This window comes from Plecotus auritus (genome assembly GCF_963455305.1).
Source record: "Plecotus auritus genome assembly, chromosome: 11".
Taxonomy (NCBI): domain Eukaryota; kingdom Metazoa; phylum Chordata; class Mammalia; order Chiroptera; family Vespertilionidae; genus Plecotus; species Plecotus auritus.
In genome coordinates, this window is record NC_137777.1 from 12,905,766 (window position 1) to 12,930,561 (window position 24,796).

The 24,796-nt window shown below is 36.3% G+C and overlaps 1 protein-coding gene and 1 long non-coding RNA gene across 4 annotated transcripts in view; one reads left to right on the plus strand and one right to left on the minus strand.

Annotated features, from left to right (window-relative positions):
- VPS13B (vacuolar protein sorting 13 homolog B) overlaps nt 1–24,796 on the plus strand; it is a 635,560-nt gene that overhangs the window by 429,846 nt on the left and 180,918 nt on the right. For all 3 annotated transcript variants that reach the window (XR_013959339.1, XM_080646974.1, XM_080646975.1), the window contains exon 35: nt 16,920–17,057. Coding sequence is in view for 2 of the 3 variants with exons in the window: in XM_080646974.1 (XP_080503100.1) it covers nt 16,920–17,057 (138 nt within the window). In the remaining variant the exon portion in view is untranslated. The remainder of the gene's footprint in view (nt 1–16,919; nt 17,058–24,796) is intronic.
- On the minus strand, nt 226–16,763 carry LOC308236867. Its single transcript, XR_013959340.1, has 4 exons — nt 16,649–16,763; nt 8,618–8,736; nt 5,299–5,473; nt 226–2,600 (listed from the first exon to the last, which is right to left on the minus strand). It is a non-coding gene; the product is annotated as an uncharacterized lncRNA (long non-coding RNA).

A 24,796-nucleotide genomic window follows, 5' to 3' on the forward strand; every position in this document is an offset into this window, starting at 1 on the left:
TATGTAATTTGGAAAGTTCATGTCCTAAAGCTGAATCATGTTTAAGTGTTTGAAATGTATCAAGGTGTAAACCCTCATGTCCTTACTATGCCTCTGAATATTCTTTTTTTTTTTTTTTTTTTTCAGAAGCTAAATGAAACAGGTCTCACTCTGGGCTATAAAATGCTTGACAATTTCCAGTGATTGGGTAGCAAAGGGTTTTTTGTTTTGTTATTTTTTTTTTTTCATAGTAATGGCCTGTAGGTGTGCTTTCCATGTAAATGCAGCTATCCAGGTAAAAAAAGAACCTTACAAAATGGCATTTATTGTTTTGGTATTTTGATCTAATCATCTTGCTATATCAGCATGATAATAAATGTGTTTGAGAAGGTTTATTTGTAAACTCAATGATTTAAAGATTTGTGTACAAATACAAAACACATGTATTAGTGGTGTTGGCCAACTGGCTCTTGTTGCCCCATCCATACCTTTCTTATAACCAGAAAGCATCCTAATATATTTTATTGAACTTCTGACACCTGTTGTTTGTTGAGATTAGGCAAGTGATCAGGGATTTAAGATTGAAGACATACTGGCTGTTAAGTAACAAGGGCTTCAGTGACAATGTAGAGTTAGCTATTTCACCAGAAAGACTGGAGGAAGTGGCTGAGTCACCTAAAACATGGTATTGGAAGAGGACCCTAGCAAGCTCAGGTCTGACTCAGGCATTTAATTGCTGTCGGGTGGTTCCATCTGGAAGATGGAGGCCAGCGGTGGGCATTTGGAGACTTCGTCCAATCTGGTGGTTCATGCTTGGCATTGGGAGAACCACGGTGGCAGGTGTGAGGATCAGGATTCAGCCCAAGGAAGTAAGGTCAAAGGAGCCCTCACAAGTGCAGTGCAAGTCCTTGCTTTTGACACGGTGACAGGCCAGTTGCTTCCCGGAGTAACCTAGGGCAGTGGTCGGCAAACTCACTAGTCAACAGAGCGGCTCGCGAGCCGCATGTGTCTCACGAGCCGCAGTTTGCCAACCACTGACCTAGGGTTACCTTCCAGACTGCCTGGTGCTGCCTCTGGCTCCCACTGGCTTGCAAGGGCCAATTGCTACATTTGGTACTCTGAAAGACAAAGTTGTTAAACCACTGGTAGTTTAAGTCAGCCATAATGAGAGTATTTATGCCACAGATATTGGCAAATGTTGTGAATCAGCTTTCCTTTTCTGAGGGCCAGTTAAATATGTACCAGCAACCACTGCCTCCCTTCCTCAAACACGTTCTCCTGTACTGAGGCCTACAATATAGTAGGCATTTCAGGGGAACTGGAATGAGAGTGGAGTTGATGTTATATGATTTGGGGACTTATGCCTAATACCTCATACTTGCTTAGCATTGGCCAAAACTCAGTGCAGGAATCGAGAATGAAACTTAATTTCAAGCCCCTCCCTAAGTTCTTTCAGCTCTAGTCACTTTATGGGTGGGTGATTCAGAGGTCTCTACAAAGAGATATTTATACTAGATTCAGCAAAGTTATCAGGGCTCATATCAAAGATGTACATTTGAATCAGTTCCTAGGTCAAAATAACGAAGTACATTTTGTTTTTTTAAAAATCCTTGTGTGTAGGCCGGCATGGACCCCAATTTCAGTAGATGAAATTTAGAGTGAAGGTTATGGGCCAGACTCAGTAAAGGCTTACATGATAGTTATCTATTTAAATTATCATGTTTCTTAAAAATGCATTTAGCAATTTGGAGAAATTTACCGGAAAGAAAGTAGTTAAAATATAATGGCTTAAAAAATGGAACTGGCATTTATTGAGTACTCAATCTGTGCCAGGCATTGTACCAGCTGCTTTGCATGCATGATCTCATTTAGTCTTTATCACAACTCTAAGAGGAATGTTATATTCCCATCTGACAGAGGAGGAAACTAAAGTTTGGAGAAGCTAAGTAACTTGTCCAAGATTACAAACCTAGCAATAAACAGCTAAAATTCAAAGCCAAGATTCGCTGTACTCCTGAATCTGTTCACACAGTCTGTCTGGATCCCTAGAGTGGAGAGAAAGGTGACAATCAAAATTCTCAGACTCCAATGTCCCACTTCAGACAATGCAAGTGTTTTATTTGGTGAATTTGTGTGTGTTAAATGTGCCCATGATGTGGCTACACTCTACAGCTTCTCTTGGTAGTATGACATACCCGAGTTCAGATTCTAACTCTGTCACTTACAAAGGTGTGTGCCTACCTCATAGAGTGATGGTGAAATTGAAAAAAGATAATTCATGAAAGTACTTATCATTGAGCCCATCAAGTAGTAGGCCCTCATGAATGTTTGCTTCTACTGCTTACCTGTTACTATATAGTAGAAAGGTCACTAAACTGGGAAGCAAAAAGCCTGTAATAGTAATATTGGCCCTGCCATTAACTAGCAAGTGATCTTAGCCAGGCAGTTCACTTCTTTGGGTTTCTGTTTCCTTGTCTATAAAATGTGATGACGATTCTAAATATTAACAAGGCCCATTACAATACTGAATTACTCAGTTTCGTTATCTAGAAACACTTCATGTAGCACTTTTCCTTCTTGAACAGAAAGCACTGTTCCATGTCCAGTATTCTCTTGCAGCCCTGAAACAGCCCATGTGGGTAAGAAAAAAGAGAAAAATATGAGTGAATATAATGTTAACAGTCATGGGGAGGAGGAGCTGGAAGTGGAAGGGACCTGTTCCATTTCTGGATTCTAAAGTGAAGGAGGCATTGCAGTGTCTTGATTGGAAAGACAAAAAGGGGTCTCAATCACCATGACACCAGCTTTCTGAGAACGGTCAGAAAAGTCATCATAAGTCAAAAATGAAAGTGTATAGCATACTGGTATGTCTTTCTGCAGTGTTCATACATCAGGTCCTCAACATCATTTCATTCAACGTCATATTTTTATAACATTGATGAGATACTGTAGGAACTTAACTCTTGTTCATATCAATTAGCCTATAAAATTGGTTTCATTGTATGTTGTGTTTCTTAAAGTCACAGAAACTATGGATGACACTTAGGGAGGACTTACTGTACTTTCTCCCTTGATACTGAAATTAATCCTTTTCCATAAGGTAACTCACGTGGCAGCCAGCCAATAGCAGTTTTAACATATCTGTGCATCTCAGTGATTGCCCCAATTGAGTATGTCAGACATGACTTAATAATTATACTAATTATGATTAATGATGAAAGTTTAGCAGAATATGGAACTTCATGACCATGGGAGGCTGTGCCAGAGAAGCAATTTAGAAAAGCTTAGTATCATTTGTATGCTAATGATGGAGTAAGAAAAACTGCTTGGATACAGAGGAATGAAATAGGTCTGCTCTTCAAATTATTTTTTCTAAATTATTTGTAGTTTGATCTCTGGCTGCAATTCAGAATAATTTTTAGCATTCTATATAATTTATCTGTTTTTTGCTTTATTTCTTTGTAATATGTTTTATTGGTTGCTCTGGAGTTTACAATTAACATGCCTAATCTTTTATTCTACTTAGTGGTTACATTTTATCGCTTCAAGGAAAATGTAGAAGCCTTACAATCATATAGATTTCCTATCCTTCGCCACTTATGCTTTAATTATCATGTATACTATGTCTGCATATATTGAAGACTCTACCAGATAAATTTTTGTCTTTGTTTCAATAATGTTACATTTTTTAAAGAACTAAAACAGGAAAAACTAGTGTATGTTTATTTATTTTTATATAAATTTAATCCTTACCTGAACATATGTTTTTATTGATTTTAGAGAGTGAGAAAGGAGAAGAGAAACAGAAAAACAGCGATGTGAGACAGAAACATCTATCAGTTGCCTCCCACACCTGCCCCAACCAGGGATCGAACCTGAAACCTAGTCATGTGCCCTGGTCAGGAATTGAACCCACAACCTTTTGGTGTACGGGACAAAGCTGCAGCCAACAGAGCCTCCCAGACCGGGCAAAAACTAGTCTACTTTGTTTTTTTCCTGTACAGAGCCCTTCCTTCATTCCGCAGATTCCAGGTTTCTCTGTTATATTTTCCTTCAGCACTAAGACCTTCCTTTAGCATTTCTTTTAGAGCAAGCCTTCTAGCAAGGAATTATTTTCGTTTTCTATGATCTAAGAGTATTATTTTCTCTCTATCATTCCTGAAAGGTATTTTTGCTGGAAATGGAATTCTGGATTGTCATGACTTCCAGCGCTTCAGAAATACTGTATGTTCCACTGTCTTCTATCCTTGTGGTTTCTGAAGAGAAATCCATGTTAATTCCTGATATTATTTCCATGTATGTAATGTGTTATTTTCTCTATCTGCTTTCAAGATTTTTTTCTTTATTTTAGGTTTTGTGCAGCTTGATTATGATTTATCCGGGCTTGATTTTTTTGAATTTATCCTGTTTGAAGTTCACTGAGCTGGACTCTGTAAATATATGTTTTCAAATTAAATTTAGGGACCTTTCGGCTATTATTTCTTTAAATATTTTTCTGCACCAATATTTCTCTGCTTTTGGGACTCCAGTGTTAAACTATCTTATATTATCCCACTGATCACTGAGACTCCTTTGTTTTTTTCTTTTTATCTCTGCTCTGAATGTTGGATAATTTCTGTTGAATTTCTCAGTTCTAAAATTTTCTTTTGATTTCTTTTTTGTAGTTTGTTTCTTTTCTGAAAACTATATTTCCATTCATTTCCAAGTGTGTTTACCTTTACCTCATGAAACGTAACACCTGCTAAAGTCTTAAACGCTTGTCACTGCCACCACATGATAGCCACTGCCCTACCTGTTACACACACACAGCCACCTTGGGGCAAAATTAGGAGAGAACAATAAAAGAAAAGTAGCTGGTCTGCCCTATATTACGGAAACCCTAGGGGCATTATTTCCCATCAGGGATTCTGTTGGATTTTTGGCTGTTCTTGCCATCACTGTGCACCACAACTTAGGACTCACTCTCAAGTCAAAGTAATAAGAGAAAAGATGAAAAACAGAACAAAAGAAAATGGGCACTGGTGGTGGCTCAGTGGCACACCCAAGGGTCGAGTGTTTGATGCCTGGTCCAGGGCACGTACCTGGTAGCAGGTTCGATCCCCAACCATGGTTGAGGTGCATGCAGGAGGCAACCAATCGATGTGTCTCTCTCACATCAATGTTTCTCTCTCTCTCTCTCTCTCTCTCTCTCTCTCTCCCTCCCTCCTCCTACTCCTCCTCCTCCTCTTCTCTCTCTTTCACTCTCTAAAAAATCAATGAAAAAAATATCATTGGATGAGGATTAACAAAACAAACAAAAAAAGAAAATGGGAAACTCACCACTGTATGGGTCATGTCTGCAATTTGGAGGCCCTTCCCAAATCTGCATTGTTCTTGTTTACTTTTCTGAGTCCTCAGGTATTTGTTTTTGTATTTTTTTCAAAGTTTTACTTGTAAGCAGCATGAGACTTAGGCTGCAGTGAACTTATTCCAATTTTGGCAGGCACCAGAAATCCTACAATTTAAAATAATAAAAATATTTCCTAGTCCATTAGCCAACTGAGAAACTTAATACAGGATTTCCCCCAAAAGTAATACTTTAATATCTTTACATCTATAAGCACAGATCAGTTAAATGTATTATAATGAATAATTACTGCTTTCAGGGAGTTGTCAGCATTAACTTGATTCTGCCCATGTCACCATTACGCAGAGAACATGCCCAAATACTCAGAGGGTGGTAGTGGTGTTTGCTCTATGTGTTCCGTAGGGATATTCTCTCATGTATTATAAAATCGAGTTAGAAGAGGAAATTCTGTGAAATTCATTGTCCCTCCTGTCATGTTGCCTTCTCAGCACATGTGACTGACATATATACATATATGTGTGTGTTATATATAATTTACAAACATATATATTAAAAAACCTAAATTTACTATGAGTAGCTACCCAGAATAGATGATACAGTCTATGTTTATACCTATAGCTATATCTATTTTAGAAACCTGAAGTGAAATAAGAATGATGAGTTGCTTATAATTTTCAGTGATAAAGCATAATCCCCAATCTGCACAATTTAGTTATCTTAAATTATGCCCGTGATACCTGTGTGTGTGTGTGTGTGTGTGTGTGTGTGTGTAGCTTTGTTTTACTCTCCATAATTTAAAAAATGACAGGTTAAAGACTAAGTTACCAACTTGAATTTCTTTTGCAGCTGTTAATATTAATAACCTATAAGTGGTTTTCTGCCTAGTTCAGGCAGCTAATACAACTCTGAGTTAACAGGTTTCTTTTTAAAATATTGGAACAATGTGCCAGTAGGCTTTTCCCTGCCCTCTCACCTGGAGCAACCTCTGCCGGAGGTGAGGTCTGCCAGCACTCTCATGTGCAGCAGCTGGGTTATTGGCAGTTCTCATTTAAATAAAGATGTATGTAGTTGTTTTTAACATAATCGTATTAGTTGTGTTTATAAATATTTAAAAATTGGTATTTGTTTTGTTTAAGGTAATAGAGTCCAGATTGGAAATTGCCTCATATCTTGACTATGCAGCCCAAGGCAGCCTCAAAAAGTCATTTTTCTTCTTGTTTGTTTAGAGCTTTTTGTTTGTTTTTGAAGAAATGACTGTGCCATCTGGTCAATTGTGAAGGAATTTACCCATCCTGGCGGAATTTAACTAACCCCCCTGCTTCCTTAGTACACAGTCAGTCAGTCAACCCAGTATCTTATTACCCATTAATGTGTTCTAGGAACTAACAAAACTGATTTGAAACAATGCTTTTGCCCTCTTTCAACTTCTCTACCTTATTATAATTTTTCAAGCATCAGCAAGACTAAAATACAGAAATTAAAGTTGATTAGAATTTATCATACTGAGAAATATGAGTTTTCTAAATGTTACAGCTATGACTTCAGGTCCAATTAAGAGGCATACATGGAATAGAGTCGAGCTCACTTTGTGTGTGTGTATTTTTTGTTTGTTTGTTTTTGTTTTTTTTAAGCTCACTTTGGAGTCATTCATTCCTGGGTTCTAATCCCAGCTCTGCTACTTATAGCTGTGTAACCGTGGCCAAGTTATTTAACTTCTCTGAACCTCAGTTCCTGATCTCTAATATGGGGATAATACTGAGAGCAACCTCCTAAGGTTGCTGAGAGGATTAAATAATGTATATAGAGCTTGTGGCTAAGTGTGTAGCACAGGGCTCAATGAATGTTATTATTACTATTGTTGCTTTTATCATCATTGTTAATATCTTCAATCCAATTTTAAAATAGTGGTTCTAATAGCAAAAATAATTCACATCACTTCAGTGCAGTCATTGCTATTGTGTAATTTTTAAAATTGCAGTTACAGTAATTGACTTCTTTACTCTTTTGTGAATTAGGTCTGCAGAAAATGTGCCAAAGACATTTGAGTAAACCAACAGTTGGAAAATCATAAACTGGCTTCTTACACCTCATAAATCATATCTTGATTTCATTTAGTTATTGTGACTTTTAGAGAAGGATTGAGTTACATGTCTCTTTAGAATTAAAGGTTTTGTTAATGTCCCTGGAAAGGCTTAGCATTAACCTGTGACTTTAATGTCATAATGATCATAACTTGAACATTTATCTGAAAATTTAGCTGCTGGGAACATTTCTTGCTGACCTATAATGTGAAATGAAATTATTACTTTGACAGGAATAGCAAGTAAGTAGGTCTATTAAATGAGAGGCACTCAGCGATAATTGTGCTGAGAAAGTTAAATAAGAAGTGACCCAGCCCAGCCAATGTGGTTCAGTGGTTGAGTGTCAACTGATGAACTAGGAGGTCATGGTTCGATTCCCAGTCAAGGTCAGGGCACATGCCCAGGTTGCAGGCTCCATTCCCAGTGGTGGCCGTGCAGGAGGCAGCCAATCAATGATTCTCTCTCATCGTTGATTTTCCTATCTCTCTCTCCCTCTCCCTTCCTCTCTGGAAAAAAATAAGTGACCTAGCCAGTGGGGGAAACTAATTTATGGGGAAGGGTATTGAGATGAAAATCAGTAATTTTTACTTTTAGTCTTGGCTGTAATACTCTTGGCTTTTTTATGCAAATAACTAAATTTTTTGGTGTTTTAGTTTTCTTAGCTCTAAAATGGGTATAATAATATCTGTTTTTTATAGTTTAATCTGAGCTCCAAATGAGACAATATTTATGCAATGCCTTGGAACTATGAAATGTTGTTCAGCTGTAAGTTGGGACTTCTGGAATTAGTAGTAGTAGAAGGGAGAGCTTAATAGACCTTCCTTCTTGGACATGAGGAAAAGATTAGTGTCCCGGCCTTTTTGACAAGAATTTTAACTAATATTTACTTAAAATGAATGAAAATGGGAGGAATCACTTAAGGCCACTGGTTTGGCTTTGATATTAGAGAACTGACTTCGCTCAGAGAAGAGAAGAGGCTTACAGTTGGGATTAAGTTGGTCTTTGGGTATATATGACTGCATTTCTTTACTAGACAGCACCCTGTATTCACGTGTACTGAATTTAATCAGATGTTGTCCTGCAAAACATCTGAAACGCACATTTGAATTTAACATGAAAACAATCAAATAGGAATGATATCAAGAACACCACCGAACAGCATAGAAGACAAATTAAATAGAATTTATTGAAATGCTATTTCATATATTACCTGCTGGTTAGCATCATCTTGTCAATGAAGTGGGAGAGAAGGAGGGAAGTAGGGAATCTCACCTACTACCCTGATTCTCACCACCTGCTCTGGCTAGCTGTGGACTCTGCTTGCTCTTCCTGAAAAAAAGGAAGGAGGGAAGGGGTGTGAAATTGCAGTCCTCATGCACTCACCATGTGATTTTATAAATTATTTTGAAGTGTCATTTTGATCTAGTTGTATAAAGGTTGATATACCCAGATCCTTTTGTAAAGGAGTCTCTAACTTCTAGTTTAAAAAATGGAAAAGAAGTCTAATTTGGCTTGCAGATCATTTACTTCCTTGCAGAGTATTTACTTCCTGTATATGGGCCAAATATTTCTAAGGGATGGAAAAGAGGGTAAGACTCTTTAGTTTTGGTAATTAATCAAAACCAAAGAGCAGGGACGTTGTCGAGTCTATAATTTCTCCTAGCTAGGAATATTATAGGAAAGTAAGTATATTGGCTAGTATTTCAAATCTCAATTATCATTTAAAAAATTAAATATAAATATGCTTACTATTTTTCAGATCAAAATTGGATGTAATTTTCACTAATAAGCAAAGATTTTTATTTTTTACCTTTTGTATTCCGCTTACTTTAGATCAGTAATGAAAAAACATTTTCAAAATCAAAAGACGAAAACAATAAAACTAGGAAGAGTAGATACTTGGAAGTTCTACCACACACTCCTATTTTGTTTGGAGTATGAGTTTAAGAAACAAAATAGTGTTGTTTATTGGACTCCTATTGTGATAGGACACATTACACATATTATCTAATACAATATTCTCAACAACCCTGCAATGTAGTTTATTATCCCCATTTTGCAAACAAAGAAACTGGAACTCAGCAGTGTTCAGATTAAACTCACCCACTTCCAGGAGTCAGGACTTACACCCAGGTCTGTGTGCCTGCAGAGTTCATGTTGTTCTCATTACCCTACATTTTATCCTGTTACAAATTGACATAAACTCTCCTCTGGAACAAAATGTGAGAAAGCTCCATGAACTAACTCTGAGTTCAGTTAAGTCCTGGGTCAGTGACAGGCTATTTCACAAGCCTTTTCTATGTTGTCCCTTAAGAGTCCATCAGAAGTCACTTAATGCTGTTTCATAACAGGCCACAGAGACCGTCTTCCTAAGCAGCCATGGATGCCACTCTGGTTCTGTGGCAGCCTGGGACGGCCTGGGCTCACTAGCTGTGGCAGACTTCAGGATGTTTGTAACCCATAATTACAGGCCATTGAAGACTTTGCAGAAAAGTGAATAAAATATATAGTCTGTCCCTTTTTACTTTTAATTAAATGTATTGGGATGACATTGGTTAGTAAAATTATATAGGTTTAGGAGATACAATACATCATCTGTATGTTATATTTTGTGTTCCTCACTTCAAGTCATGTCTCTTTCCATCATAATTTATCCCCCCTTTACCTTCTCCTACCTCTCCCCACCCCATTTCCCTCTGGTAATCACAATACTATTGTCTGTCTATGAGGGCTTTTTTTGTTTGTTTGTTTGGGGGTTTTGCTTAAACCCTTTACCTCATCACCTTTTCACCCAGCCCCCTCCTCCCCTCTGACAGCTATCAGTCTGTTACCTGTATGAGTCTGTTACTATTTTATTTGTTGGTTTATTTGTTCATTAAATTCCACCTATAAGTAGAATCATATGGTACTTGTCTTTCTCTGACTGGCTTATTTCACTTAGCATAATCTCCAGGTCCATCCATGTTGCCACGAAAGGTAAGATTTCCTTCTATTTTATGGCTGAGTAGTATTCCGTTGTGTAAATGTGCCACAGCTTTTTTATCTATTCATTTACTAATGGATACTTGGGCTGCTTCCAAATCTCAGCAATTGTAAATAACGCTGCAATAAACATACAAGTGCTTATATTCTTTCAAGTAAGTGTTTCAGGTTTCTTCACATATATTCCTAGAAGTGGAATCTCTGGGTCATATGGCAGTTCTATTTTTAATTTTTTGAGCTAACGGCATACTGGTTTCCACTGTGGCTGTACCAGTCTGCATCCCCACCAACAGTGCATGAGGGTTCCCTTTTCTCCACATCCTGGTCAGCAGTAGTTTGTTGATTTATGGATGGTAGCCATTTTGACAGGTGTGATGGTGATACCTTATTGTGTTTTTAATTTGCATCTCTCTGATAACTAGTGACTTTGAGCATCTTTTCATATGTCTATTGTCCATTTGTATGTCCTCTTTGGAGAAGTATCTATTCATGTCCTTTGGCCATTTTTTAATTGGATTGTTTTGTTTTGTTTTTTAGTGTTGAGCCATGATAATTCTGGAAGAAAGCATAGGTAGTAAAATCTCAGACATTTTTTGTAGCGATCTTTTTCCTGACATATTTCTTCAGGCAAGGGAAACAAAATTAAAAATAAATAAACTAAAAAGTTTTTGCACAGCAAAGGAAACCATCAACAAAATGAGAAGACAAACCACTGAATGGGAAAACATATTTGCCAATGATGCATCTGAAAAGGGATTAATATCCAAAATTTATAAATAACTTAGTCTGTCATTAAAAACACACATACAGACTAACAAACAATATATCCTTCTGGACTTTCTAGAACCAATGAAGTGGAGACAAATAAATCTTGAGGCTATTTGCAGTGCTGCATCATATAAGCATTAATTTGATGCTTCTGATGAATTTGCGATATTTTTATCTTCTACTAACAGAAAGAAAACTCAATGCTATAAGACATGAAAGCAGAAAGCTACTGAAATGTAAATCTACCATAGTAGTTTAGGAAAGGGTTTTAATTACATATCATCAGAAATGCTAACATTAGCATCCATAGGATTGGAAATTAAAGCATGATGTAATTCCAAAAGTTGTTAATAATATTGAGCACAATTTTGTTACCCAGGATTGCAAGCAGCAAAAAGATCCGTTTCATATAGCAAGAAACTCATACCAGGAGTAAGATGACAAACCATTCACTTGGTGAAGAAAACATGGTTAAAATGAGGCACACCACAACCCTATTAATCAGAAGTTTATTTTTCAGACTCATCCCCCAAATTTCAATTAATGAGATTTTTTTCCCAGTAACACCAGGTTGCAAGAACTCTTCACCATAGGAAAATTCTGTTTTCTTGACATTTAAGTTAGCACCCATTTTCCACAGAAATGTAAAAGACAAGAAGAGTATCATGTGAAAATTAAATCCAAGGATCAAAAATCTTTATTGTGACTATAGTTTCTTGCATTTTCCACAATAGAAACTTTGCCTGAAACTGTCAGAGAAAATAACTATTGGCTAACCCAGAGGTGGGCAAACTTTTTGACTCGAGGGCCACAATGGGTTCTTAAACTGGACCGGAGGGCCAGAACAAAAGCATGGATGGAGTGTTTGTGTGAACTAATATAAATTCAAAGTAAAGGAGCAGAGTGGAGAGCAAGAGAACCCTCCGCTCTTTCGGCTCTGTGGGCCGGATAGAACAGCCGAACGGGCCGGATCTGACCCGCGGGCCGTAGTTTGCCCACGGCTGGGCTAACCTCTCTTTCTGCCCTTCCTTAACCAATCCACTCGTAGAGAGGTGTTCTTGAACACAAAAGTGACCAAGAGAAGGTAGACAGAGGCATGGAGTATCAACTCCTTATAAAACCTGTGGTTAATCAAGTTAATGTGAGAAAGGGGCAAAAGAGGAAGAAAATTATGTTGGTGTAGAGCTCACTCTAGTCCACTTTATAATGATACTAGAGGCATGTTGCAGGAAGATTCCTGCAATAGGGCTTCCTGCGGTGGTCTGCTTCCCTCCCTTCTCTGCAGCCCCGCCCGCTTCCCTCCCTTCTCTGCAGCCCCACTTGCTTGCTTCTCCACAGCTTTGCTCCCTTCTGCAACGCTTGGCTTCCTTCTATGCTGTCTTCAGTCTTCGGTCTGCTCCTGGATATACAAATTAACTGCCATCTTGGTTGGGTTAATTTGCATACTTGCTCCTGATTGGCTGGTGGGCATGGCTTGTGGGTGTAGCGGAGTGATGGTTAATTTGCATATTACTCTTTTATTAGATAGGACTAGAGGTCTAGTGCATGAAATTCATGTACAGGTAGGGTCCCTAGGCCTGGCCAGTGATCAGGGCTGGCCAGGGCCTCCCTCCCTAGCTGCTGGCTGCTGGCTGGGGCTTTCCTTAGTTCCATGCTTCCCCCTGGTGGTCAGCACATGTCATAGCGAGCAATCGGTCTCCTGCTTGAACTCCCGCAGGGACAATTTCCATATTAGGCTTTTATATATATATGTAGCTTTCAAATGAACAGATTCTTATGGACTAGGCTTTTTAAAGTTCAAAGTTCTTTATTCACAAAGAATTTAAAACTTTTTGTCTGCATGGTAGGTAACAGAAGTATCTGGTATAAAAGTAATTGGACATCATTATATATTTAGTGTTATATCAAACTTAAAATGAGAAAATTACCACTAAAATCTGTGGGGAAATGTCTTCTTATTGGAACCTTAGTAAACTTTCAATTTAGTTATGAAAAAGGATTATCCTGCCACGTACTAGTAGTAGAACAAAGCAGAGTTAATAATAAAGCCTACAAAATCTGTAGCATTCAGCCATTCTGTATCAGTGTGGAAAATAAAATTTTATGTTAAGTAGAAGATTGCAAAGAAAATAAACTAGTTCATTTTCAAAGTTTTGTTTTGAGTTGGGCACAATGAGTCACATTATATTTTATTCAAATGTTAAGCAAAGACATACTTAACTCTGAATATTTGTGAGGGGTTAAAAATAAAAATAATAATAATAATGAGCAGCTCTAAAGAATCAGATTCAGAGGAAGACCCTCCAAGCAGTTAAGTAAGATGACGGTTTTGGGAAGAAGAGCAAAGTAATCTGCAAGCATGAAGAATACAACCTGAATCGATATCTGTGAAAGCCAGCAATACCTGATCCATCTGGAAATGGACTTGAGACTTTCTGAATCTTATCTTCGGTTGTTTCTTGTGGCAGGATATGATGAAGTATCTTTTTTTTTTTTTTTTTTTGAGGCCAGGTCAGTCCAGAAGAAAAACAAATATTATAAGTTATTGAAGTAAATTCTAGCTGACTTTGAACAAGATTTATGGCTATGAGCAATTTGTCATTTTTCTGACCCATTTCCCACAGTCTGTTTCTCCCAATAAGATGTGATTTTCTCCTATTTTTTAGGCTTAGAGATAAATGTGCTCATCAACATTGTGAGAAGTTTATTAATTTTAAGAGCTTCCTGTATTCAAATAAATATGTATTTGCAAAGTATGAAAAGAAAACTAGCAAAGTCCAAAGGAGCTTCCAGTAAAATAGTCTCTCTATTTGTCACTCCATTTATATTATATTCACAAGCTCTTTTAATCTTAGTTTATCTGGTGCTTTTCCAGCTATATTGACCCTGAGGGATGTGTAATACGAATCCTATTTTCTAGGCCTGATAATGGAATTCAGAAGTTAAATTGAAGACAGTAACGGAAGTCTAGTAGTCATACCCTCATTATCTAGCCATTAGAGTATAAGGGACTAAACGGTGACTGGGATTTTGCAATATCTTTCTCTTACTACTGCCGCTTCCTATAACCACAGTGACTATAGGAATATTCAGAGTAGAGATTTTAACCAAACACTGGAGAGTGGCCACCAGCCTGGTCATACATTCAGTATTCATCAACCATGCAACCTGTACTTTCCTGGATGTTTCTAACTTCAGTTTTCCTTTTCTGTCAGCCCTGTAAGTACAGCTATACTTCTAAACTGGTTGTATAGTAATTAAACCAACAATATCATTAAGCCAGTAATATGTTGTTGGGTAATAGTCATTGAAATTTTGGCTTCCTTGTATACATTTCCTAGACTTTTCCATTTTCTTTATTCCTATTCTATTGCCAGTTTGTTTATTTTCTGTCTAAGTCATATCATCCTGTAATTGCCCTAATGCAGATTCCTAGGCTGGGTGCCAGATGCAGGTCCTCCAACTTCTACGAAAAGAGAGGCAATCTGCATGGGGCCCACCTCCCCTACTTGTAAAACGCTCATTCACATTATCATAATTTGCTGTTCCCCCAGTCTGTACTTGATGAAGGCAGGACATCACATAACCTTTGAAGTGCTTTTTTCTCTCCCCTTTATTTTAATTTTTACAAATGCTGTGTTGTCCTATTTTTTTCAGCTCTGAATAAATTCTAGGTTCATATATGTGCTTAGGGTCATCCTAAGAATTCTACCCCCTTCCTCTCTAGTAACCACTATACTGTTGTCTGTGTCCATAAGGTTTTTTGGTTGTTTATTGCTTTCTGTTTTCTATTGCACATATATGTGGATTATACAGACATTATCAATTTTTTTTAGTCTTGGCCTATCTGATAGGTGAAGAATTCTACTTATTAAAATATTTTCTTTGATTATTGCTAAGATTGAATTTCTCTTAATGTTTATATTTGTTAATGTTTATTGTTTTTGTTTGTTAATTTTCTTCATTTAATAATTGCTTATCTATTCTCTACCCATTTTTCTATCAATATCAGTTGTTTATATGAATGCTTTATATTAATGATATCCCTATTCTCTCAGACAAGTTTGGATATCTGATTCCTATAGCTTGTTTTATTATCAGTATGAGTTTTACTTGCCAGTTTCTTACACATAATATTTCTACATCAATTGAATTCATCTCTGTTCATTATTTAGTTAGTTACATACTTAAATCTGATTTCTGTTTTCTCTGTTAGATTATTGTTCTCTCTCTTGATTGTGTTTTCTTCAAAATAAAGGATTATGTCTTGTATAGGTCTGACACAGTACCACTTACTTTATAATAACAGCTTCTTGATGGCTCCATGCGTGAGGCCCTAGAAATAGACACTCAGGTCCTGGAAGGTCCATAGCTCCTCCACACTCATTATAGATCCCCCCAACAACAGACATTTGACAACCTTTCCCCAGACTTGACCATTATATTTAAAAGAGAGAATAGTATAGTGTTACTATGTAATGGATCTACTATGCATATCCTCACTGCTTTAAATTCACTGATCATATAAAAAGAGAAGAATGCACTAGTTTAGTGTTTGATCTTTACCACATAGATCTAACGTCACGATCAATTGCTTTCAGTATTTTCTTTGAAATCACATAAAGGTTCATATGCCAAATTTCATAAGGATCACATGATAAGGTCAGGAAATACAAATTCCAAGGCAGAATTTATATGCCCAGTTCACATATGACAGTAATACTGTATAGCCATATGTTGAATATAATACACTGTATGTAAATGCTATTCTTGAAAGCCATCCAATCAATAAAACCTAAAATAAATAACACTTTAATAACACATTTCAAATCAACTGAAAATGGAATAGATGGACTCTATGGCAAGAACATCCCTATAAAATTGACATTCAGAGGCCATTAAAACACAGAGAGTAAAACAATCTTGAAACTAAAGAAAAACTGTGAATATTTAGAAGTTTTTAAAAAGCCTACTACATTGTATGCCAAGACACGGCAGTTGTTTTTATTTAAAGAGCTATTTCAATAAAAACTGGCTTGCTAAACATTAAAAAGAAAATTCCATTTGCCATCCGTTTGCTAAAAAAAATGCTCTTAAAAACTATATTCAATATTAACAAGAAAAAAGTTTTTTAAAAATACATAGTACTTAATAGAAAAAGTTAAATCAGAAAAAGTCAAATTTTAGTTATAATTAGGACTATTAAAAGATCGACCAATTTTTATCATTAAAGAAGGTTATGGGAAAGCTACTGAAGTTAACTTCAAAAGCCTAGCAGTAAAAAGTGATTGTAATGTCAGTAACACTCTGAAACAGATCAAATAACCCTTAAGTAGTACTAATCCACTGCTGCTTTGAACATGTATATGCTTTTTTAAGCTGAAAAGGTTGCACTTTTTCTTTAATTTGTTTCCAAGATCCTGTTTTTTAAAAAAAGAAATACAACTATTCAACTGTTAATGGTCAGCAGCTCAGCATACAGAAACTTTACCTTCACTCAAAGATGGTATTAGTTAAGATTTGAAATGTCTTTTCCTTTGGGCCATGGTTTTATCATTTCACCTTATGCAAAGAGAGCTGCTCTTTCTCCATACAAACACTTGTGTTACAAATGAGTATTCTCTATGTATACAAATGAATCAATGAAGGTTACATAAATAATTAACCAGGTTTTTTTCCCTTCTCTATCAGCTGAGTCTGGCACCAAAATGAGACGTTTGTGATGTAATTGACATTTTGTTGGTTCAATTTTGTCACTTCAGATCCTGGGAAGACTCTGCCTGAAGCCCTTGATTACTGCACAATTTGGCTGCAGACAGTGCCTGGAGAAATAGACAGCAAAAGTGGTATTCCACCTTCCCTTGTAATGCTACAAATTAAAGACTTTCTTAATGGACCAGGTAAGAAAGTCATAATACAAATGCGCGTACTCTTTTTTTTCATGAGAGTATATGAACATGTACATAGGGTTTGTTAGTAATCTTAATATTCGGTGTTGAAAATGAATAGTTCATTTGTTTTCCAGAAGTGTACTGTTCTCAGGCTGCCCATTATAGAGGTCAAACAGCAAATATTAACATGCATTAAATCTTACCTTTAGTCTGACAAAATGTAGTTAACAGTTAAAAGAGTATTGACTGGAGGCCAAAGACCCAAGATTTTATTTCTTTTTTTTATTATTGTTTAAAGTATTATATATATTAGTACATATATCTCCTTTTTTCCCCCATTGACCTTCCCCCAGCCCCCTTACCCCCTGTCGCATGCCCTCATCCCACCCCCCCCACCCCCCCCCCCCCAGTGTCTTGTGTCCATTGGTGTGCTTATATGCATGCATACAAGTCCTTTGGTTGATCTATTTCCCTCCCTCCCCAACACTCCCCAGCCTTCCCACTGTAATTTGACAGTCTGTTTGGTGCTTTCCAAGATTTTATTTCTATCTTTTCTACTAATTAACTGTGTGACCCTAATTTTTTGATCCCCTTGCCTGTAAATGAAGAGAATAAAATAGATGGATAGGTAGGTAGATGGGTGGGTGGGTAGGTGAGTTGATGGATGGTTGGATAACAAACATGATATACATACATAAGTATACATAGTATACACAGATAGATTTGGTTAGATACATAAATTCATTTATTTCAAAAACTTAGCAAAGTACTTGAAATATATTAATACTCAGTTTTAAAGAGACACAGATGTAAAAGTATATTGAATGCTTATTAATCCAGGCACTAAGTGTTTTACACACTCATATAACCAAGGAGTGGGCACTATAATTATCCCTATTTTATAGTAAGGAAAAGTGATGTAAATTGCCCAAGGTCATAGTGGCAGACGATCCATTTAAACCCTGTTTTTATGCCTCCAAAGACCTAGATCGCTTCTGTACTATACTAATTTTAGCATAACTAAAGTTCTCTCTTCCCCATCTCCTCCTCCTCCTCTCTTTTTCCTGCTCTGTTTCTTCTGCCTTCTCCTCATGCTCTGCCTCCTCTTCTTTTTATCATTCTTTCCTCATCCCAGTGAAATTTTAGCTATTTATTTAACAGAAAGTACTACATTTCAATTTTCCTCTTGTTAATTTGTACTCACAGTGCTTCAGAACATATTAGTCCTCAAAAGAAGATTATTTTATTCATTAAGAATCTAAAACAGTGCTTTTACATTGTCTTAAGATCCCTAGCAATACTCTGAAAGGCATGCACTTTGAGTGAAAGTATGGCTGTGTGGACCTGGTTAAGTTTGTGTGCTGCAGCAGCCAAGGCACTTAGCATCCACCAATGAGGATGGAGAAGGTGGCCTGTCATTGTGTCTGCAGTAAACGGAGCCTGAAACCACCACCACGGGCCTTTCACTGCAGCCCAGTCCAGTTTTTCTGTTGATAGTACATAAAGAGTGGACATATGCAGAACTATTTCTCCTTATTATAAATAGCTAGACATGGTTCTAAAGACTCGGAGGAAAGCTAGAAGCTGATGATGAAGGCTAAGGGAGTCATTAAAGTGGAAGAAGCTTTTGGGGTAAGGTGATGGCTGGATTGGGAGCGGTGTGAGTCTAAATACTTGATTAGTGAGTGTCAAATACCACATTTCATTGAATCCAAGCCACCACCAGTTATAGGAGGGGAAAAACATTTTATATTACCACTCTAAGAAAAGATTAAAAATATCTGCTGTTTAAACTGTGATACAGCTCTTTCTTACATCAGTTGCAAGACACTTTCTGACTTAGAATGATCACATGTAAAAAACTGAACATGTTAGAATGAGTAAATAGAGTAAGATTATATGGTTAGTTAATGGAAAAGTAACTGGGAGACTAGAGTTTACCTCTTATTTCTCTTTCATAGTATCAGATTTCTTTTGTTTTTAGGCAGTCTTTGACTCTGGCTAAAAAGTTCTCTTCTAATTTACATTTGATTGATTTGAATGGGATCTGCAAATCAGTGGAAAATAGTTTACCATATTTTCATGGCAATCAAATAAATTGAATGTTAAGAATGTCAATGAATGAATCAAAAATTATATGTTTATAATTCTAGAATTTAATATGACTGTGTAGTAGAAATGTGATTTTTAAAAACAGTTGCTTTATATTTCCTATACTTTTTTAAATTGGAAATTACATACTAGTATATGCCATTTCTAATCTTTTGTTCATTCAGTAATAGTGATAATCTGTTTGGAGATTCAAACTCTTATATAAAAGAATTGAAATAGTTATTTTACAGCAGTGCTTCTCAGACCTGAGTGTGCATTTTAAGCATCTCTGGGGAGCTTGTTAAAATAAAAATGTAATGTAATAGTCCTAGAAGGTACAGATGAAATTCTGCATTGCTTACAGGCTCCCAAGTAAGTGGGTGCTATTGGTCTGGAGACCAATACTTGTACCAAGATTTTATATGACTATTTTTGAAAGAAAAATATGCGTGTATATGATTTTCTTAATACAATCAGTTACAAATATTGAGGGCCAAAATGCAGATATTTGGGGGCACAGGAGAGGAGAATGATGAGTCGTTTTTTTAAATGGTACTTTTTTATGAAAAATCAAAAACTGTGTTCAGTGAATGGTTTAAATTCTTCATAGTCTAAGAGTCCAGTTCTTCTAAGTCTCTTTTAATCAAGAGTGCTTCTCTTTCGTAAATTGAGGGGAGATTAGTTTGAATGACATATCAACTGTGCAGCTTCCACTAAAGCACTAACCCAGCAAACTTGAACTGCTCCAGAATTTACTCTTAGATAGAAAGTTCCTTAACCATAACTGTTATTTAAAGTGTATGTAAACATATACCATATTATTCCATAGAATAATTATATTCTCTGACTACACAGCCAGATTGCCACTCTATACTAATTTAGAGATCAATGTGTATAATAGGATACATTAAAGCATGTCTTGCCTTACAGATGTATTATTTTTTTTAGATTTTTGGCCACTCAAGAAAATTATATTTTGTCCAGATTTTAGGTAATAGTATATTAAGAGGAATATTATTTATGCTGAGACAGGGGGAACAAATTTCAGCTTTATATTATTCCCCAATACTATTCTTTTCTCCTGACCAAAAAAAAAAAAAAAAAAAAAAAGGAAAAGCTTTTTTTAGTATTGCAAGTAATCATTTGCCACCATTAGTTTTTAGCTATTGCACATACTTTTCAGTATCATTTCCAAAGATAGTTTTATGCTACATCTTTAAAATAGTATATTTTCATTTATTCTTTTCTTGCTCTTTAATTAAGGCTGCAATAGCAATAAAAGTAAACCAAATAAGCCAGTCAGAGAAAGACAAGTATCACATGATCTCACTCATATGTGGAATCTAGTGAACAAAATAAACTGATGAACAAAATAGATCCAGAGACATGGAATTCAGACTTTCAGATTTTTCAGAGATGATTTTATCTAAACAAGGTGATGAAAATGCTGCTCTTTTGGCATTTGTTTTTGGAAAAATAATTCAAGTTCTTGAGTATTCCCTTATTTCCTCTACTTACTTAATAAGCTCCTTAGAGCAAATGGTAGGTCCCAACTTCTACATCAAAAACCCCTTCAAAGCTCTCTCAGCCCCACTTCCATCCTTCAGAGGCAACAATTGTACCCATTAGCAAGGTCAGTGGCTTGGAGAAACCTGGAAAACAGCAGCTACTAGAAACCCACTATATCTCCTGCAGGTGATAGATTAGTTGGAACAAATTGGAACCATCGCAGTTCAGCAATCCTGGTTTCTTTCAAGCTGTTTTTAAAATGTCGTCATTTTAATACACAATCTAAGCCCTGCAGAACAGTCCACAGCAGGTTAATTTGAATCATATGATGTGTCACTGCCCTCAGCTGACATGAGCTCTATTCCATGTGTGAAGCCATAATAAATCCATTCCCAACCAAGGAAAATTCCCCATGAGAAGGTGAACTAATCCAGGCCTCACACTGGCATGCTAGCCCTCCATAATTGAAAGCAGGGCCACCTGTTTCCCGCACAGTTAGCCTATGGAGAAAAAAATTAGCATTAGATCAGATACTTCTTATTAAGAAATCATTCATACTTCTTGCAAATTCAAATTCAGCTGCACACTACTTGGTATGACATCATACAGAAACATAGCAATGTGCCCACTTAATCCCAGTTTAAACGTTTTGTTAACCATAGGACTTCTTAACTTAGAAATGAGATTTTTTTTTAATTTAATGAGAGCTGACACGTGAGAAGAAGAACTGGGAAGGGTGCAGATTTTTCTAATTAACCAGGGTAATTTGCAAAAACATTTGAGCTCCCTGGTATTTTTTTCATTGTTCTTTTGCAGGCATATTTTTGAGCACTGTCACTGTAGCTATAAAATGACATTTAAATGACAACAAAGAAAAAAATATGCCAAAATGGGAGAACATTCCCACATCACTTATGTTTTTTTATAATTAGCATACCACATCTTCAAATAATTTAAGTAACATGAATATAGCAAAGTTACGAGTGTATTTTCACATTTCTTTATTTTAGTATACCTGGTGTCTCTTGTTGAAACACATAGCCATTAATATTTTGTTCTCTTAATAAAACTACCTCCTTAGTCTTGTTTAACCTATTCATTAATTTTCTTTTGTGGTTTAACATTTTTCTGATTTCATTCTAGGTTTGGATTGGTTTCATCTCTGGTTTTATTTTATATTTTTAATTGATTATTAATTGGTTGAATCCTATTTTGAAAACTTTTTTTAATATTTTATGGATTAACTTACTGTATTATAGGTTGAAATAATTTTAATTTTTACTTTTCAAAAATTCCAAAAAAAAAAATCTTAATATCCCATTTCCAAAAAGACCTTTGATTTGAATAATGGCTGGGTTGCTCATTTGGTTGGAGCATCATGCCATACACCAAAAAGTTTCAGGTTTGATTCCCAGGATGGGCACATACGTGGGTTGCTTGATTGATCCCTGGTCGGGCCTAGTTCAGGAGTCAACCCATCAATGTTTCCTTCTCACATCAATGTCCCCCTCTCTCTCCCTTTTTCTCTCTCTCAAATCACTTTAAAAAAACACATATTCCCAATTGAAAATTAAAATATATACATATTTATATTTTTATACTTGTATTTTATATTTATGTATTTATATAAAATATATATACATACTTAAATAATGTAAAATATTACTTTAAAAACTTCTCAGATACATAACACACCATTTAAATAGTTTCATTTACATGAATATAAAGTAGAAATTTTACATCGTTTTCCTCAAATATGTGTAGCTTTGAAATTTTTTTGTGAACTCTGCTTATATATTCTTTTATTCCTAAATTATTACTCAGTGGAGATTAATTCAAATATATCTTAAAGGTGACTGGTTCAGGTAACTAAGATAACTAATACAGGTTCAGTTAGCAACCTAATGGTGCCTCGAAAGAAAGAAAGGCAGTTTTATAAAGGGCAGAATGTCAGAGCTATTCCTGATAAGATCCCCCACGTAAATGCAGTATGTTGGTCAGTTAGGGTTGGCCAGGCCCATTATGTAAATAGGGAATACAGGTTATCAAAATGAATTCGTTCTTTTCAAGATGAAGAATGCAAATGGTCTGCTCACCATGATGAAGCGTGTGTAAAGTTTCCATATATTCATGTAGCAAGCTTTGATCAGGATGTTTGTTGTTTAGCCTTTAGCTGAGTTTAGCAACAGGTCAGTAACTTAATAATAGTTCCAAGAAATAACACATGACATGTGCATTGGCCCGACTTTCTCAATGGCCTTCTGACTCCATTTTACGTGATTCTCTTAGCAATGCTTCTTTCATTTTATGTTTTCCATTATCAATAATACTAGCCTGTTTTGGAGTGTGAACTTTGTAGCATGGTCCTCTTTATGACTACCTATAGAATAAGTTTATGAATTAAGGTTGGAGGCAACAGGGGGAAAAAAGGTAAAATACCTGAAAAGGATGCCCCAAATAGCCTCCTGACATTTTCCAGAGTGGTAAATGAAGCGTAGATAATATGATTTTTAAATGCAAGAAGATTCAAAATGAAAGAAAGCATCCCAAGAAGCTATTTAAATTTATTTCTCTTAATGTATCCCTGATAGTTAACCCTTTGCCTCTTTCCTCTTTCCAGAAATAAGGCCAAGGACCATAGCCTAACACTGGAGTCCTGTCTTTATCTTAATTCAGTTTTACAGCCATACTAGCAGGCTATCTTCTACATTTAAGAAATGTAAACTAGCTAATAAAACTGTAAGAACCTTGTCTTTTACATTTCCTGAGTTTTATGGGCTCCAATTTGCAGTGTCAGCATTACGTTATTGTAGTTTATATTCCCCATGATTTATCAAAATGAAACAGTAAACTTGTTGTCAGGATGTCAAATAGGGAATGGACTAAGAATTTTAAAATATAGGAAATCCTTTCATTATTTCACCATTAGTATTTCAACTATAACTTGGATTTTGCAAAGAAATTAGAAAAATTGATGATTTTTAACTAACTGATTTTTAATAAACATTTTCTTTTATTCAGATAACAACCTGATTTTAATACCAACTTTTCCACCATAGTATCAGTAGGCCGTCTTAATTACTTTCCAGCACTGTGGAATGAAGGGACTGGAAATCTTTGAAGGTCTGGCTGACAGTGGTCCCTCCAGGGGACTGCACTTGGCTAAGTAATAGGACCCAAAGAGTCACAGAAGCTGGTTGTGGGGGTGGCAAGATGGTGAGAAGCCAGCACAAGGTCTGCAGGGAAGTCAGTGGTGAGACAATTATTTAGATTTTTTTATTTCTTCATGTACTATAATGCTGTCAAAATTCTTTCCTCTACAGAAGAGAGTGAGGGTAATTGGGGAATATCTTTGTGGAGACATGGAGTGGGCTAAGGTAGAAGAGAAAAGAACACTATATGGCTTTTCCTAATTGACTTAGAAGATTACATACCGTGTGTTTGCATACAGCTCTTCCCGGAAATCTCCAGCCCTCCACCTTGCCAAGGACCCAGTCTTGAGCCTTCTGAGCCTTCTGTTCTTACCTCGCTCGGTACAAACCAGAACCTCAGCTGTCTTTTGTGCTAACAACTTCCAAGTGCCTAGTTCTAGTTTTGACTTATTACTCAACTCCAGGACTACTTCTCCATTGCCTATTTGATATGGATAATCATTTAAAATACAACTTATTTATATTAAGTCATTTTTCTCCCCTCTCCTTATTCACTCCTTTCTTTATTATAGTCTTCAAATTTCTTTACATAGCAATGTTATTCCACCCCTGTCCTCTCACAACTTTACTATCACCTTCAATCCATCCTTCTTTTTATTCCAAGTCCATTTAGTTTTCCATTTTATACCAGGTCCTCCATGTGCCTGCTACCTCCCTGGTGTAGGTTTACGCCCTGATTACTTCGTCAGCCTGTTTACTAGCAGCCCTCACTGAAGATCCTCTCAATAATCTTGTCCCCAATGTCCTTGTTAGATTAGCTTCTCCTGCCAAACCCATGAGGCTTGACCACCCACCTCCCTCAGTTCATCAATTCAACCCCCCTGGAACTTCAAGACTCTCTAACTTGGTGTCACCTGTACAACCAGGCTTACAGTCACTAAGCAAATGATCCTCAATAAAATCATCTCACTTCTTGAACCTCAGTATCTCCTTCTA